Genomic DNA, 16,229 nt, shown 5'->3' with positions numbered 1-16,229 from the left:
AAAAAAATTCTGGCTCCGCCCCTGCTCGGCACCTTCCCTTTGGGGTTGTAATTAGCGTGCTAAGTAACTCTGTTCTTTTATATGAACGTATGTAATGGATACATGTTTGAGTTGTTTTAGATGGGTGGTCAAAGTTTTGTAAAGTCCTTCAGTTAAATTTAGAAAGTTAACTATGCATGTGTATTTAGAAAGTTAACAAACAAACATGAATTAACTTTCCTCTTAATGAAACACGTGTTCAGGCACGTTCGCGAAAAAAACAAAGTGAAAATCGTTTCTGATATTAAATTGTGCGTAGGATGTGTACCTTCAGACTTCAGGGTGGAGCTTCATTGTTAAGGTCAACACAACTATAGAATTTCAAATGCATGCTATGAAAGATCTTGGTTGCTTTGCTGTTTTAAATGATAAAGCAGCTCCTGAAAGTTTTTAAAATCGGCTGTGTACATCTAAAGGATGTCGATCGAGACATGATCACACGAGTCATGCCATGCTCTTAACGAAATAATATCCCCATTATCTAACATAATTTTTAATATGTTGCCCTAATGAAATAAAATCCAGTTATGTAAATTTAATTTACTTTGAACATTGTTTTATGTACAAAACATGCCCCCCTCTAATAGGTTCTACAATGCTACAGTTGAAGCTCAGAAAATTATGTCCAAGCACTTTCAGTGCTCCATTGAGGATGTGCATATATAGCAGGTTAAGCCTAGCTAGTGTTCAGAAGGCTTCTAAGTATGTTGCACTACTCAGGTACCGGTAATTTGATTGTGCACAAGCAACGTACGCTATGAATTATGAACACTCCTACTTTTGAAAATACCTATGTATATAGGTACATGAATGTATGCGTGTAGACATGTACGGTGTGCATGTGTGGGGTATCATAGTACGTATACGTCGTATCAAACTGATTGTTCACGTAGAGACGGGGGAGAAAGGAGGAGAGAATCCAGAGAAAAGGCAGGGATTGGAGCCTTGTACCTGAAGACTGCCCCAAGAAAGCGACCAACCCTAATTATTGCACAGGGAATTCGATGCACCAATACACAGAGTACACAAGTTCACAACACCTTTCTCCCCGGCCGGCCTCTTCCTTCTCTCCCCCCCCTCTCGATACTCCCTTGTTCAGCAACACCAATACACCATACGGAGTTGCATTCTCTCTCTCCTCATTCTGTCTGTGTCTCTAGAGAGAGAAGCGGAGAATCTTCTTAGCTTCCTTCCCACTTCCTAAAAAGCCAAGAGTAGTACCAGCAGCAGAGTCTCTCTCTCTCTCTCTCTCTCTCTCTCTCTCTCTCACACACACACACACACACACACACCGTGTTTTCCTTTGTGTCCTCCTTTGTGCGTGCTTGATATCCCTCCCAAAGCCTAAGATATTCCTTGCTTGAGCCGTGCTAATATATTCCTTGTGAATGCAAAGCCAGCCGGCACCCTCGATCTTCTCTCGCACACAGGGATAGAGGAAACACAGGACATGCATACATGCGTGTTATTCCCATGGCTAGCGAGGAAGAGCTTGTGTGTGAAGGGATGCGCCACCCTTTTCAAAGCAAAGAGGGAGGAATCTTTTTTCATATCTTTGGGGGCTTGAATTATGTGTGGTATATGCTGCTTTACTGCTTTACCATCCCCTCCTTTGATTAATCGTGCAGGAATCATCCATTAGAACCCCCAAAAACAAAAGTTGACAATGCGTGAGCATCTACGGTGTTTGAAGTTAACAATTGCTAGATTTTTAGTGTTAGCGGTTTCGCTGCATTCTTTCGGTTTTTGTAATGCGAGTTGCGAGTTGGAGGAGGAGGTGATGTGATTCTCAGGTAGGTATATCTAGTGATTATCCCTGTGTTTTGAGATCAAGATTAGGTAAAAGGTAAATATTCTCCCAAGACACCTAGTTGGGTTCTCTCTTAGACTTGCAAGGTTCTCTTTGGACTACTTTGAGCTCATCTTTAATTTCCTTTGAATCAAACGCACCCACCTAAGCTTTTCATTCTCCCATGGGTGGACAATGCAAAAGCTAGGATGCATGGATGTTAATTCTTTCGCTGTAAAAACCTTTGCAAAGTTAACTTACCACAAAATGAGCATCCACCGAAAAGATATTGCAAATGCTCGTTGGGACAACTGGACAAGAAGACAGCATGGCCATGTAAAAGTTCCAATTTTTCAAGCATGCATGCTTATGAGAAGAGATTCACATCACTAGAACTTTGAATGACAGAGCTCGAATTGATTTGAATGGAGCTACCAGAAGCACACACAGGTGATCGTCTGGGAGGGGAGACTACTGACTAGTAGACGAGACTAGAGAGAGAGAGAGAGAGAGAGAGAGAGAGAGAGACGTGCGTACGAAGAAGAGGCCCAACCAAAACCACATGGCCTCATCTGTGTGGTCGTTGTGTTGTGCTGGGAGGAGATAAGTTTTTGATTCTCTTGCATGTACATGATGCATGAAACCTCCTGCATATGCAGAAGCTTTTGCATGCAGATGCCTTTGATCTTTGCAAGAAGTTACCATGCCTTTGCTTTATCCCCCTCCTCCCCCTTGCCCTGCTGCTGCTAGCTAGGAACCTCTTGCAAGATCACAACATGGCTTTTCCTTTTTCTCCCCCTCTAAATCCACCTTTATTCTCTCCCCTCTCCCAAAACTCACTCTTAAAAGAAGCCGATTCCCCCTCTGATCCCTCATCAAACACACTCTCTCATCACATTCACATTCTCTCTCTACAGCCCTGGTCTTCTCTCTCTCTCTAACACACAGAGCCGCTACTTGATCATATTCATGTCTGAGAAGTAATATACTAGAAGCTTGTAGCAGCTACTGCCAATAGTGCAAGCAAGCTCCAACACGAACACGTATACTTGCACTAGTGTCTAGTGATCCTAGCGGCTGCGCTCGGCAGTATGGCGTCTTCGCCCTCCGACCTAACCCTAGACTACAAGCCCAACGGCAGCGGCGGCGGCGGCGGCGGCGGCGCGTACGCGGTGATCCCGAAGCAGCAGGAGCCGCTCGTCGACGGCCACCATCTGACGACGGAGCAGACGACGCAGAAGCTCCGGGAGTTCCTCGCCCGCCTGGAGGAGGAGCGGCTCAAGATCGACGCCTTCAAGCGCGAGCTCCCCCTGTGCATGCATCTTCTCAATCACGGTGCGTATCGTTCATGCTTATCGGTCGGCGACATGGATGTATTCATTATTCTCTGTGGCTCATGCATGTCCATGAATGCATGGCCGTGCGTGACAATGTGTTGATGGGTGTGGCTGGTGCATGAGCAGCCATGGAGGCGTACAGGCAGCAGCTGGAGGCGTACCGGATGGGGAGCCTGCAGGGCGCGCCGGCGAGGCCGCTGGTGCTGGAGGAGTTCATACCGCTCAAGAACATCGGGATCGACGCCGCCGCCGACAAGATGGGGAACCCGCCGTCGGAGAAGGCGAGCTGGATGGAGTCGGCGCAGCTCTGGAACGGGCCAGGCGCCGCGGCGGCGGCGCCGGAAACCGCTGCCAAGGACCCGCAGATGCCCAAGGAGAGCTCGGAGCACCCGCTGCCGATCGACACGCTCGGCGCCCTCGACGCCGCCGCCGCGGGACAGCGCAACGGCGGCGCGTTCCTCCCGTTCGGCAAGGACAAGGCCGCCGCGGACGGCGCGGCGCTGCCGGAGCTCGCCCTCGCGCCCGCGGAGAAAGACGCGGGCGAAGCCGACAGGAAGCCGTACCTTGACGCCGCCGGAGCCAACGGTGGCCTCGGCGCGCGGAGAGACCTCCAGAACGGGGCGAAGCCGCCGCCGAACGCGCCGGACGGGCAGGCGCCGCCGCCCCCTCCGCAGACCCACCGGAAGGCCCGGCGGTGCTGGTCGCCGGAGCTGCACCGCCGGTTCGTCAATGCCCTCCAGATCCTCGGCGGCGCCCAAGGTACCCTCGCAAACAACCCCTTAATTGGGTAGAGAAAATGCCAAGTGCATGCGTGCGTGAGCTAAAGACAAATAAAACCTGTTTCTTCTTTGCAAAAGTGGCGACCCCGAAGCAGATTCGCGAGCTGATGAAGGTGGATGGCTTGACCAATGATGAGGTGAAAAGCCATCTTCAGGTAATTATAATCTCATCATCCATCAATACATGCACGATCATGATGAAGTAGCGATAGTATATCGAGTGGTTAATCATGGGTTATTATGATTTTTCTTGAAAAGATGGGTTATTATGATTAGCACGGTTGAAAACCAGATCGAGTAGTACGGACACGAGCATGGAGTGTTTCTACTGGTGTTTCTAAGCTGAGTATTCTTCTGACCTGTCGTGCAGAAGTACAGGCTGCACACACGGCGGCCGATGCCGGCGCCGCCGGCGCCCGCGGCCGCGGCGCCGCAGCTGGTGGTGCTCGGCGGCATCTGGGTCCCGCCGGAGTACGCGACGCAGGCGGCGGGCCAGGCCATCTACGGCGCGCACCCGGCGACGCAGCCGCACTACACGGCGGCCGTGGCGGCGGCGCAGGAGTACTACCCGCCCCCCGCGGCGGTGCACCACCTGCAGCACCACCCGGCCGCCATGGTGCACCGCGCGGCCGCGCCACCGCCGGCGCCGCATGCGGCCGCGTACAAGGCGGCCATGGCGGGCTCGCCGCCGGAGTCATCCGAGGGCCGCGGCAGCGCGGGCGGAGGCAGCGTCGGCGGCGGCGGCGGCGGCGGAGGGAGGGAGAGGTCCGAGAGCATCGAGGAGGAGGACGAGGGCGAGGACCGGGAGGACGACGACGACGACGACGACGTGCCGGCCGCCAAGCCCACCGGCGAGGAATCCGCCGGCGCCGCGGCGATCAAGTACTGATCAACAAATTAACTAGCGTGCCCTACTCCATTACTGAATACTTAGTAGCTAGATTAATCACTATTAGCTCCGGGATTTCTCTAAAAGTCTGTGCTGTTGCTGCATCACCGGGAAAAGTGGATTTTTGTTCGCGCCCGCGCGGGGAACGGACGCCGATCGATCTGAACTCGCTCTACTCCACACAACATGTGAAGTGGGAGTGGAGCGGAGTGTCCGAGATTGTCTCATTCGTGATGTGATACATGAGCGGGGGGCTTTTCTTTGCTTTTGGGGGGGCTTGGCACATGGGTCTCTCTTTGAGTTTTCTGCCTTTGCTTTCCTTCGAGCTGGTAAATATATTTTGTCATGAAAATATGGTCAGCTAATCTAGTCGGTAATGTACGCTTGGTTGGGTCTGGAGATAATTGGGACATGTGGATTATTGGACTCTAGTATGTGATCATTTGATTGTTATGCTTGTACCCTAGTATTGTGATGAGCCCATTGCGGACCTCTGGATAATGCAAGCTAAAATTGCAGTTTTGCAGATGTACTTTCTGCTGTGAGAACATTGATGAGTGATTATTATTATTATTATTATTATTATTATTATTATTATTATTATTATTATTATTATTATTATTATTATTATTATTTATTTAGTACCTTCATAAGAATTAAATTTTGAGGAGTGCGTGAATTTTAGTTTATTTATTTATCTGCAAGGAGTAGTTCCTTGTTGCGCTGTTGCATTTGTGCTAGGTGAGCAGGTGTCATGCGATTTTGCACTGACGGGCCTGCTCAACCTCCCCAGGGTTTGATATTTGACATTCATTTCACGAGCTTTTCAAGATTTGAGAGTAATATCGCAATGACATGTGTGGTCAATTCAGATTTTGAACATCTCTCGGTTTATCGATGGAAATAAGCGATAATCCCACTAAACGTCTTACTTATTTTCACTTTTATGGTAATTCGCTTCAGAGATTTGAACTACGAATAGCGAGAATCAAGAAACGAGAAAATCTTCACTTTTCTCGACCACGCTTAAACTATAAGCTAAGCGAAAACAATGATCGTATTTGGGCGTCGATTTTCCAAACTTCTCTTGCCAGGACCGCATGAAAGGCAAACTAGGGCCCATATGGAGACCCAGCCTCTTTCCTCATGGGCCACCAATTCAAACGCAAATATAGGAAGGCCCCGTAGCGAAGTCAAAAGTTTGTTGACGAAACCTGGCGAACCGTCCAAGCCCAGCACGGAGACGAACGCAAGGCTAAAAATCTCCTCGTTCACGTGGACGACACATGCCGCCGTCCTCGCCGGCATGACATGCCATGGACTGCCGCGCAGCGGCCGCGATGCCCGCCGTGGCGGCCGCGCGCGCCACCTGCGCCGCCGCGTCAACTCTCTCTAGCGCCCGCCCCGGATGTTGCACGCACCAATGGCCCAAACTACCCCCTCTCCGCCTCGCCTCGCGGCGGCACGGCGGGGAAGGCTTCTCCGGGCCGGGGGCGTTCTGGGCACTCCACGCGCTGCCCTCTGCTTCTGGGTCGCTTCCATCGGAAGTCAAACTCTAATTCTATATGTCCACCCTCCAAGAACCGTAGTTCTGAGAGGCAGAAAGGGATTGGCAGGCCGATAAACAATGTGGCCGAAGCATCCATGGGGGTGACTATAAGATTGGATTCCGAGTGATCCAATCTGGTCCACGAGTTGTTCTGGATCTGGCACATTCTGGTCAGAAATCCATGCTCTGTACTAGAGCAGAGAGGAGCCAGTGGTGTCTTGGGCTTTTGGGTACAAGCCATTGGATGCTGAAGGGGACTGAAGAAATCTCCATGTTGAGGTCAGCAACCAAATCACTCTACGATCCTGTTAGCAGCGTAATTGCAGAAATTTTGCTGCAGGGCTGTCGTCGTTCTTCAGATGTCAGCATCGTCACTCCGCACAACTAGTGATGTAATTCTGTTGTTCTTGTTGTTTCAAATGCAGGGCTGAGAATCTCTGAAACAGATAGTTGAAGGGGGTCAACAAGAACAACAGAATCAACAATGGTGTCCAAAAAGCTGCAGTACATCGGCGCGTTCCTGCTGCCATTCTTTGCCATCACCACCTCGTTTGATCCCTTCCGCCAGAACCAGCAACCGATGGGTCCGATGGGCACCGGCGGCCAGGTCCCCTTCGTCCCCCACGAGTACGTCCGTTTCGCCGACGTCAAGCGGCAGTGCCGGTCGGTGCTGTCCTCCGCCTCCGAGCTCACGTTCGACGCCAACCGTGCCAACGCCCTCATGCCGGAGCTGACCTTCGTCAAGGGGGACTGGAAGCAGGACGCCGACGGCGCGCTGCTGATGCCGTTCGACGGCACCGACGCCGCGGACGACGGAGCGCCGGACCCGTTGCCGCTCGCCTCGTTCACGCTCACGCACGTCGACGTGGGGCGCCGCGGGAGGACGGCCCTCAACGTCAGCGGCGTGCTCGGGGTCGCCATCTCCCGCAACGGCACCGGCCCGGAGATGGGGCAGTACGTGTCGCCGGAGCTCAAGGTGTGGCCCGGGAGCACGGAGCTCAAGATCCTCTTCGAGGGCGTGTACACCGAGAACGACGGCGGCGAGAGCGTGCTCTGCATGGTCGGCGACGCCCTGCTGCCGAGGCGCGGCGGCGACGCCGGCAACCCGTGGGACTGGGCTAAGAACACCGGCCGCGACAACTTCCAGCCGCCGGTCACCAAGGATGGCAGCATACTACTCGTGTTCCGGTACCCGACGACGATGACGCTAACGACGCGCGCCGTGCGCGGCGAGCTGACGAGCACGCGCCACAAGTCCGACGCCGCCTACTTCGACGCCGTGCACCTGCTGTCGCAGCTGGGTGCCTACTCCAACTACAAGTTTGGGTCCGAGAAGCTCGTGGCCAAGGCGTGCATCCCGCACCCTTACCGCGACGACATCCTCGGCGGCGGCAGGGGCCTCTACAAGGACAACTCCTTCTGCGGCATCCTCGACCGGTTCACGTCGGAGGACCTGCTCACCGTCGTGCCCAACTGGCGGTGCAACGCCACGGACGCCACCTGCCGGAGGCTCGGGCCGTTCGAGACGGACAAGGCGGTCGACGCGACGGACGGCGCGTTCACGGACGTCAGCGTCGTGATGCAGGACGTCCGGTGCGAGCCGAGGAACGCCCCGGACGGCGAGAGCTCGGCGAGGGTGTCGGCCGTGTTCCGTGCCGTGCCCCCGTGGGAGCACAAGTACGCGGCGGGCAAGCGGAGCGGGCTCGGCGGCATGACGCTCTCGGCCGAGGGCGTGTGGCGCGCGTCCACCGGGCAGCTCTGCATGGTGGGCTGCCTCGGCGCCGGCGACAAGGCGTGCCATTCCCGCGTGTGCCTGTACGTGCAGACCACCTTCACGGCCACCCGCCGCAGCATCACGGTGGGGCAGATCACCCGCATCGACGGCGGCGGCGGCCCTGCCCACTTCCCGCTGACGATCAAACGCACGGTGCACCCGACGGAGCTCTGGAACCGGTTCGGCGTCTCCGGCGGCGCGCCGCTGAGCATGGCGTACAACTACACCAAGGTGAGGGAGGCCGGCGAGTTCCTCAGGCGGAGCGAGCCGTTCGACCTGGGCACCGTCCTCGCCAAGTCGCTCCTGAGCTACCCCAGGGCAGCCGCCGCCGACGCGATGGGCCTGTCCAACCTCGCTGACGACCTCACGCTCCACGTCCCGGCGGTGCCCGACCCGTTCCCGCGCGAGCGGTTCGAGCGGCCATTCTTTCAGCTGGAGGTGCTCTCTCTCGGGTCACTCGTCGGCCGGAACTCGCTGGCGGCGCAGAGCACGCCATTCTCTGGCATGCCAGGCAAGAGAGGAATGGGCGGAGCATCCTCGTCGTCGTCGTCGCAGCCAGAGTCGTCCTCGTCGGCGTCGTCGCAGCCTGCGGAGGCGGCGTCTCTTCTCAACGTGTCCGCGGAGCTCTCGCTGTCCGGAGAGCCTTACGCGAACGTGTCGAGCCTGTTCTTGGAAGGCGTGTACAACCCGGTGAACGGCCGGATGTACCTGATAGGCTGCCGGAGCATTCAGGCGAGCCGGCGAGCCTTCCCGACGTTGAGAGAGGTGGAGGACGGCATGGACTGCTCGATCGAGGTGCGGGTGGAGTACCCGCCGACGACGGCGCGGTGGCTGATCAACCCCACGGCGAAGGTGCGCATCGCCAGCACGCGCGCCGCCGGCGACCCGCTGCGCTTCAACGCGACGGCGCTGCAGACGCTGCCGATCCTGTACCGGGAGCAGCGGCAGGACATCCTGTCCCGGCGCAGCGTCGAGGGGATCCTCCGCGTCGCGACGCTGGCGGCGGCCATCGCCGCGGAGCTGAGCCAGCTGATGTACATCAAGGCCAACACCGACGTGATGCCGTACGTGTCGCTGGTGATGCTGGGCGTGCAGGCGGGCGGGTACAGCGTGCCGCTGATCACCGGCGCGGAGGCGCTGTTCGCGCGCATCGCTGCCGCGGGGTCCGACGGCGTGCCGCCGCCGTCGTACGAGGTGGACAGGAGCACCCTGTACTGGGCCATCGACTGCGTCGTCAAGATCCTCATCCTCGCCGCGCTCCTCCTCACGCTCCGGCTGGCGCAGAAGGTGTGGCGGTCGCGGATCCGGCTGCTGACGCGGTCGCCGCTGGAGCCCGGCCGCGTGCCCAGCGACCGGAAGGTGCTCCTCTACACCTCCGCCGCGCACCTGCTGGGCTTCACGGTGATCCTGCTGGTGCGCTACGCGAGCGCGTACGGCCGGCCGCCGGCGCCGGACGGCGAGGCGGGGTCGTACTACATGGACGCGCGCGGGGGGACGCACGCGCTGCGGGAGTGGGCGGTGACGCTGGAGGAGTACATCGGGATGGCGCAGGACTTCTTCCTCCTCCCGCAGGTGATCGGCAACGTGGTGTGGCGGATCAACTGCAAGCCGCTGAAGAAGAGCTACTACGCCGGCGTGACGGCGGTGAGGCTGCTGCCGCACCTCTACGACTACGTCAAGGCGCCGGCCATCAACCCCTACTTTGCCGAGGAGTACGAGTTCGTGAACACGAGCCTGGACTTCTACTCCAGGTTCGGCGACGTGGCGATCCCGCTGGTGGCCGTGGCGCTGGCCGCCGCCGTGTACGTGCAGCAGCGCTGGAACTACAAGATCATCAGCAGGACCGTCAAGACGCAGCAGAAGAAGCTGCAGCACCTCGGGTCCAGGGTGTACGAGCGCCTGCCGTCCATGTCGTCGGCCAACTTCGAGGCCGAGCTCGTCTCCGGCGTCAACGAGGGCGCCGGCCTGCGCCGGGACACCAGCTTGAGCTGAGCCATGCCGCCCATGCATCCATCGACCAGCTAGCTAGCTCGTTTGCTTTCGTTTTTGTTTTTTTACCTTTTTTGGGTTTGTAATGCTCTTTGTTTGTTTTACACTTACGTCCTCACAACAAAATGTGTACTATAGTAGCTTAATAATTTTTATTTCTTTTTTTCATGTTCCTTTTTTTTTAAAAAAAATCCCTGATAGCTTCGGTTCACAGTTACATACTATTCAGCAGTCATGCTCATGTTGTCACGTGAACTGCATGCCGATCAAATCGTCATGGCATCGCTTATAGATTGTCAAGGATGCTGAAGCGATTTGCAACCTCCGATATTCTTTCAAGTACACTAGTCTACAAGTACTAGCTCTCTGGTTTAGTACCAGCAATTTTCCGGGACAGAGACAATCTGGCATTGTATTGGGGCTACATGTAGGCGAAAGAAAGGGTGAGCTCGAGCGACAGCTTCGCCTCCTCCTCCTCCTCCCGCCGCTGCTCCGGCTGCTGCAGGGTCACCGCCTCCGTTGTGCCGCTGTGGGAGGAAGGCTTCTGATGGTCGGAGCTGCAGCGCGGGCCTGCCGCGCCGTCGACCACACCCTGCAACGGAGATGACAATGAAAATACTCAAATACAGATCAGCGCGGCATGGTGAATCTAATCAACCATGTAATTCGTAACCAACAAAATACCAGCACTAATTTTTTTGTACCGAGGGGTAAAAAAAAATTTGATGGCGTGCTAATGGATGAGTACTATACATGCACATTGCCAGAACGCAATGCAAGCAGGATGTTCTCTCGCCATTGGTTGAGAAGAGGAAGCGAGAACGAAGCATGAGGGGGTCCCATGCCAGCGGGACCCGCACGTCAGTGAGGGGAAACAAATCCTCTGCAGTAAAGAGGATTTGTTTCCCGGGGGAGACGGGGGGACTGGTACCTGGAGGCGCGTGACGTTGCCGTCGTCGTCGACGTAGTACCCGGCCTCGGCGCAGAGCGCGCGGAGCACGTCGTTCTGGTCGGCGTGCTTGGGCAGCGTGTACCCGGCGTGGGCGCGCAGGCAGGCGAAGATCCTGGCAGCCACCTGCCGGCGCCGCCGCTCGCGCTGCCGGTTGTTCTCCCTCTCCCGTGGCGTCGGGTGCCGCAGCGACGTCGTCAGCCCGCCGCCCCGGCCGCGCCGCCGCACCGTCCACGGCCCCTGCGTCGAGCGGATGCACCCCCTCCGTCCTGACACCGGCGCCACCTCCGTTGCCACCACCGCCGCCGCCGCCGCCTCGACCTCATCTCTCCCGGCTCCGACCTCCATTGTCGTCGATCGGTCACAGTCACTCACACCTACACCTCCACACGACGTACTGCTCTCTGCGTCTCTGGCTCGCTCTCTCACTCAACTGTTGGTTCTTTGCAGGGGCCGTCCACAAAGGCACTCGTTGGTTCTCACAGCAAGAAAGACACGAGTATTTATAGGGAGAGGATCATATGTGTTGTGTGTGTGTGCCTATGGACTGAAAGCTGCTGTTTCTTTCACATTGCAAAAAACCAAGTGCTCCTAGTTCATGAATGCTTTGTTGCTATGTGCATGTAAGTTTCTTGGCATCTCTCTCTCTCTCTCTCTCTCTCTCTCTCTCTCTCAATGTGTGTGTGTGAGTGAGAGAAGGAATAATGTAGTTGGGAGCATGTAACATCTGTGTGAGCACTTGGGCTGTACTCTACAAGAGGAAGCAGGAGATGCTGCAGGCTATTGCCACAAGAAGGGGAATATTTTCGCCGCAGTACATCCAATTGTTCCTTGCCCCGTTCTGGAATCCTACCTGCCTTTTGAGTTCTCAGCCATGGCTTGTGTCTTTCTTGCTGGCAGGTGTGCACTAGTGTACTGCCTAGACTGCTGCTGAGTAGTGCCTAGAGAGAAGCCTAACAGTCAGAGGAGGTTACAGTCTTACATGCATATGCATCCATGCGTGCAAGCATTCGTAGCCCCTATTGTGCGAGCAGCTCTTGCTTTCTTCGGAGATGGTGTAGTACCTATAAGCAGATCAAAACCGAAAGTTTTCTAAGTAGTTGAAACAAAAGAAGTGTTTTTTCCTCTTTTCTGATTTCTTCTCTTCATTGTTCAGTGTTCATGCATACGTTCCTAATATTCTTTTTTTCTGATCTCAAAAAATATATTCTTATTTTTTCCTAGTACATTTTACTCGCTTTGAGATGGGAAAAGTCTGGTTTACACCCTCCAACTATCGCAAAAGTCCGATTTTCAACCTTCAACTATGAAACCGGACAACAAAAACCATCTAACTGTCAAAACCGGGAAAATTTGGCCCCTAGGGTGGTTTTTCATTTTGTGAGAATTAAAAATATTCAATTTTACACTAAAAAAATTATAAGTAATTCATTTTAAGTCAAAAAATTATAAAATGAGTATCAAAAGTTTTCTAAAAATGTAACCTATCTATTGTCACATGACTTGTGAGCTATTCAGATCTATTTTTTTATGTTCATAATATTTGTTTGCTTGCAGTTATGCCTATTATTTTTAATAACTAAGATTCAAATGGAGCAATAATAGATAAGTTACATTTTTAGAAAAAATTTGGTACTAATTTCATATTTATCTGATTTAAAATGAATTAGTTTTGATTTTTTAGATTTAATTAGATTTATTTAATTTGTTTTAGAAAATGTAAAACCACCTTCAAAACCACCCAAGGGCCAAATTTGCCCGGTTTTAACAGTTGGATGGCCTAGATTGTCCGATTTTGTAGTTGAAGGTTGAAAATCAGACTTGCAATAGTTTGAGGATGAAAATTGGACTTTTCCACTTCGAGATTGACTAGAGTACACGGTTAGGTGGTCAAAGAGGGGCAATGAGCAATCAGATTTTGATGGCTCATGAGATATCTACCTTGGAATCTCGAAATTACCGTGCAGGCATACATGCGTTTGTGCTCAAGGTTCAGGTGTGCCAAGCTGCTCCGGCTACTGGTTTCCTTTGACCGGTGTTCATGCACATCGGTGTGTATCAGCATGCAGGATTAGCATTTAAGAGCAGATGTCATTACAAAGGGAAGGAGAAGTTGTAAGGAATTTGAAATCCGCTTGTGTACAGATACGTAAAAACAAAGGAGTAAATCAAAAGGAAATGAAAGTAAGTTACCATGCCATACTTCAGGGTTCAGAGATGCAGCTGCATGTGTACAGATAAGTAAAAACAAAAGGAGTATAAAAAGGAAATGAAAGTAAGTTACCATGCCATACTTCAGAGTTCAGAGATGCAGCTGCATCTTTCACTGGCGAAGAAAAAATTTTCAGAGCTTCCTTCCTGTATAAAGTAGTCAACATTTACTACTGTTTAAACAGGCAGTAAGTTTTGTGATGCCGCTCTACAGGCATACGAAGTTCAATGGAAAGAAACTTTTCTTCGTGCCATGTTTAGATCGTTCCATATGCTGAATACCATGGGCATCTTTATCCGGTCGCCATTTGGCAGAAAATATCCCAGAATGCGCCAGAGTTGGATCGCCACTTAACTATTCAGAGGTCCTATGACAAATAAGTAAATGATTCAAGTAATCTCCCGTCTGTGTACTAATTAGGCATGCCCACAGCCTCATAAGTAAAAGATCAATGTTTACACTTCAGATGCCCAAACCAATGCCTCCGGTGCAATGCAAAAGTGTTTCATTTCAGATTCTCAAAAACCTTTCTTTGGTATGGAAGAAACTAACGGGCACTTGTGGGGGGGTAACTAACGAGCAGGTGGAGACAAAAACGTCCAGAACTCAGCGAAGAAAGAGTGAAAGACGGTGAAGTGAAAAGCTAAGCAAAAAGCAAAAGGAGAGGAGCTCAGGCTGCACCATCATGCTCATCTCTCACATGTCAGAGACACACCAGCATCCCTGATTCCTGGGATCAGACACGGGAATATTTACGCGGTGCCAGGCGAATAAAATTGTTAACGCAGCACAAGAGACAAGGGGCAGCTTCGTTCTCTCATTCTCTGCTGTACTACTCCCCTCTCAAATCTATCAGTCACTGAAATCCTCTGCGCACCAGTCTGACCGGGGCTGGCGCCACCGTGCCGGAGCCTCTTCGCTGAACTTTCCCGGCGGCGATGATTGCGCGGCGGGGCAGTGGCAGCAGGGTTCCAAGAACTGACGCGCAAAAGCACAAGCCCTTTTCCGGCAGCCTCCGCTCTCCCTTGGAATGGCGCGAAGAGCACCAACCTCGGCGTCGTCTTGCCACCGGGGAAAAGGGGATGGCGTCGTGCGCCGTCTGCGTTGCGAATTTTGAATGAAATGGCTCTGCTTCCTGACCTCGGACATTGCCGCCGCCCGTGAGCCGCTGACGGTGGTGGTGGCGGCGCCGTGCACGTGGAGGTAGAAATTGGGAGCTTCACCGCCGCCGATGAGCGATGACGCGGCCGGCGACTCATCCGTCGGGCCGTCGACACGCGCGGCTAGGCCAGCGGCGGGGCCGTAAGGTTCGAGATCAGAGGTGAGCTCTTCGGCATGCAGAAGCAGGTGGCCGCCACGACGAATCCGTCGGCGCGCCGCGCGGAGCCCGCGGCCGCCGATGAACCATGGCGAGGACCACTGCCGCCGGCCACGTCACATCAGCATGGTCCTAGAAGGACCAAAGTGCACCGAAAGCTGCCACGTGAGCTGACGGATTTGGATCTTCTCAGAAGAACTATTTTTCTTGATTTAGATATATTGATTAAATGAAAAACTTTATGTAACAAAAGTTGTAGATATTATTTCATAGAATACAGAAGAGTTGAGTTTGTATTTTTTTGATTTTTCTACGATTTTATATCGATTTTAAAAATTCACTGTTTAATGCGCCCTGGGCGCCAGGACCTAAATGTAATTTTTTTTACATTTAGGTCCTGTCGCCCGCCCATTAGGGGGGCGACAAGCACCCATTTTTGAAAATTTCCCTATTCGACATATATTTTTGAAATTTTGTTTTTTTAAATATAAAAATGAAAAAAAGGCAGGGTTGGGTTAAATGGAAAAAGTTATTTTTTGCCTCCTTAAACTTTGGTCCGAGTCCGTTTTTCCTCTCTGAATTTTAAAACCAGTCGACCAGCCTCCTCAGACTCTCAAAACCGGTCGCACGACCTCCTTGAGCGGGTTTAAAGGCGGTTTTGCTATTTTTCTTTTATGTTTATTTTAACTGAATCTTCGAAAAATCATAGTAAATCATAAAAAAATCATAAAATAGAAAATTCAATTTTGTTGGACTCTACATGAGTATATATATGCAGTGAACATATTATATGGTATACTTTTGCAAAAAAAAACTGCTATATATTTAGATATGTATTTTTCTATAATTAATTTATAACTACAGTTTTTGTGATGCAATTATTGTGAAAATTTTATGGTGGACTAATCATTATATAATTGAGCTGTAGTAAAAATTCTATGATTATTGGATCATGTATAACTGAGTTATAGATTTATCTAGAGATTCGTCTAGATTTTTCTATAGTTTTATCTAGTTTATATAGATAAATCTATAGATCAGTCAAACATTATCCAATAATTATAATATTTTTATTACAGTTCAATCATATAATAATTAGTCCACCATAAAAATTTCAACATAATTGGCCGACGAAAACTGTAGTTATAAATTAATTACAGAAAAGTATATATCTAAAGATATAGAAAAAAATTTATACTAAAATATATATATCATATAATATGTTCACTGCGTATATCTACTCATATGGAGTCCAACAAAAATTGGATTATTCTATTTTATGATTTTTAACTATTCAGTTAAAATAAAATATAAAAGAAAAATAGTAAAACCGCCCTCAAACCGGCTCAAGGAGGTCGTGCACTGGTTTTGAGAGTTCGAGGAGGCTGGTTGGCTGATTTTAAAGTTCAGGGAGAAAAAACGGACTCGACTCAAAGTTCAGGGAGACAAAAAAAAAACTTTTTCCGGGTTAAATCCTCTTCGTGGGCTGGTGAACTTGCAGCCACGTATCACAGTCTCTCTCTAGAATCTACAACAGCGATCCGTCGGCCCAAGAAACGGACGGGACGTCGCGGCGACGGCGACGGCGAGGGTGTCCACGATAAT

At 51.9% G+C, this 16,229-nt stretch overlaps 3 protein-coding genes across 3 annotated transcripts; 2 read left to right on the top strand and 1 right to left on the bottom strand.

Annotated features, from left to right (window-relative positions):
* Positions 1-1,327: 1,327 nt before the first annotated feature.
* Positions 1,328-5,381, top strand: LOC120705820 (transcription factor NIGTH1-like). Its single transcript, XM_039990351.1, has 4 exons — positions 1,328-3,163; positions 3,292-3,924; positions 4,023-4,099; positions 4,315-5,381. The coding sequence occupies exons 1-4, from the start codon at positions 2,920-2,922 to the stop codon at positions 4,831-4,833; spliced, it is 1,473 nt and encodes a 490-aa protein (XP_039846285.1). The 5' UTR covers positions 1,328-2,919; the 3' UTR covers positions 4,834-5,381.
* Positions 5,382-6,495: 1,114 nt separating this feature from the next.
* LOC120705819 lies at positions 6,496-10,376 on the top strand. Its single transcript, XM_039990350.1, has 2 exons — positions 6,496-6,661; positions 6,808-10,376. Exon 2 carries the CDS (start codon positions 6,867-6,869, stop codon positions 10,146-10,148), a length of 3,282 nt encoding a protein of 1,093 aa, XP_039846284.1. The 5' UTR covers positions 6,496-6,661; positions 6,808-6,866; the 3' UTR covers positions 10,149-10,376.
* Positions 10,377-10,566: 190 nt separating this feature from the next.
* On the bottom strand, positions 10,567-11,442 carry LOC120710445 (protein BZR1 homolog 3-like). The gene is made up of 2 exons (XM_039996130.1): positions 11,077-11,442; positions 10,567-10,737 (listed from the first exon to the last, which is right to left on the bottom strand). The coding sequence occupies exons 1-2, from the start codon at positions 11,440-11,442 to the stop codon at positions 10,567-10,569; spliced, it is 537 nt and encodes a 178-aa protein (XP_039852064.1).
* Between the last annotated feature and the right edge of the window lie 4,787 nt (positions 11,443-16,229).

The sequence above is a fragment of the Panicum virgatum genome, chromosome 5K, assembly GCF_016808335.1.
Source record: "Panicum virgatum strain AP13 chromosome 5K, P.virgatum_v5, whole genome shotgun sequence".
NCBI lineage: Eukaryota > Viridiplantae > Streptophyta > Magnoliopsida > Poales > Poaceae > Panicum > Panicum virgatum.
The sequence above is the reverse complement of the archived record's forward strand: the minus strand, read 5'-3'. Positions and strand labels throughout refer to the sequence as shown.

Coding starts and splice junctions, on each gene's coding strand:
- LOC120705820 (XM_039990351.1), top strand. CDS start 2,920: ATGGCGTCTTCGCCCTCCGACCTAACCCTAGACTACAAGCCCAACGGC. Junction 3,164..3,291: donor CATGCATCTTCTCAATCACG/GTGCGTATCGTT, acceptor GTGCATGAGCAG/CCATGGAGGCGTACAGGCAG. Junction 3,925..4,022: donor GATCCTCGGCGGCGCCCAAG/GTACCCTCGCAA, acceptor TCTTTGCAAAAG/TGGCGACCCCGAAGCAGATT.
- LOC120705819 (XM_039990350.1), top strand. CDS start 6,867: ATGGTGTCCAAAAAGCTGCAGTACATCGGCGCGTTCCTGCTGCCATTC.
- LOC120710445 (XM_039996130.1), bottom strand. CDS start 11,442: ATGGAGGTCGGAGCCGGGAGAGATGAGGTCGAGGCGGCGGCGGCGGCG. Junction 10,738..11,076: donor GCAACGTCACGCGCCTCCAG/GTACCAGTCCCC, acceptor TCTCCGTTGCAG/GGTGTGGTCGACGGCGCGGC.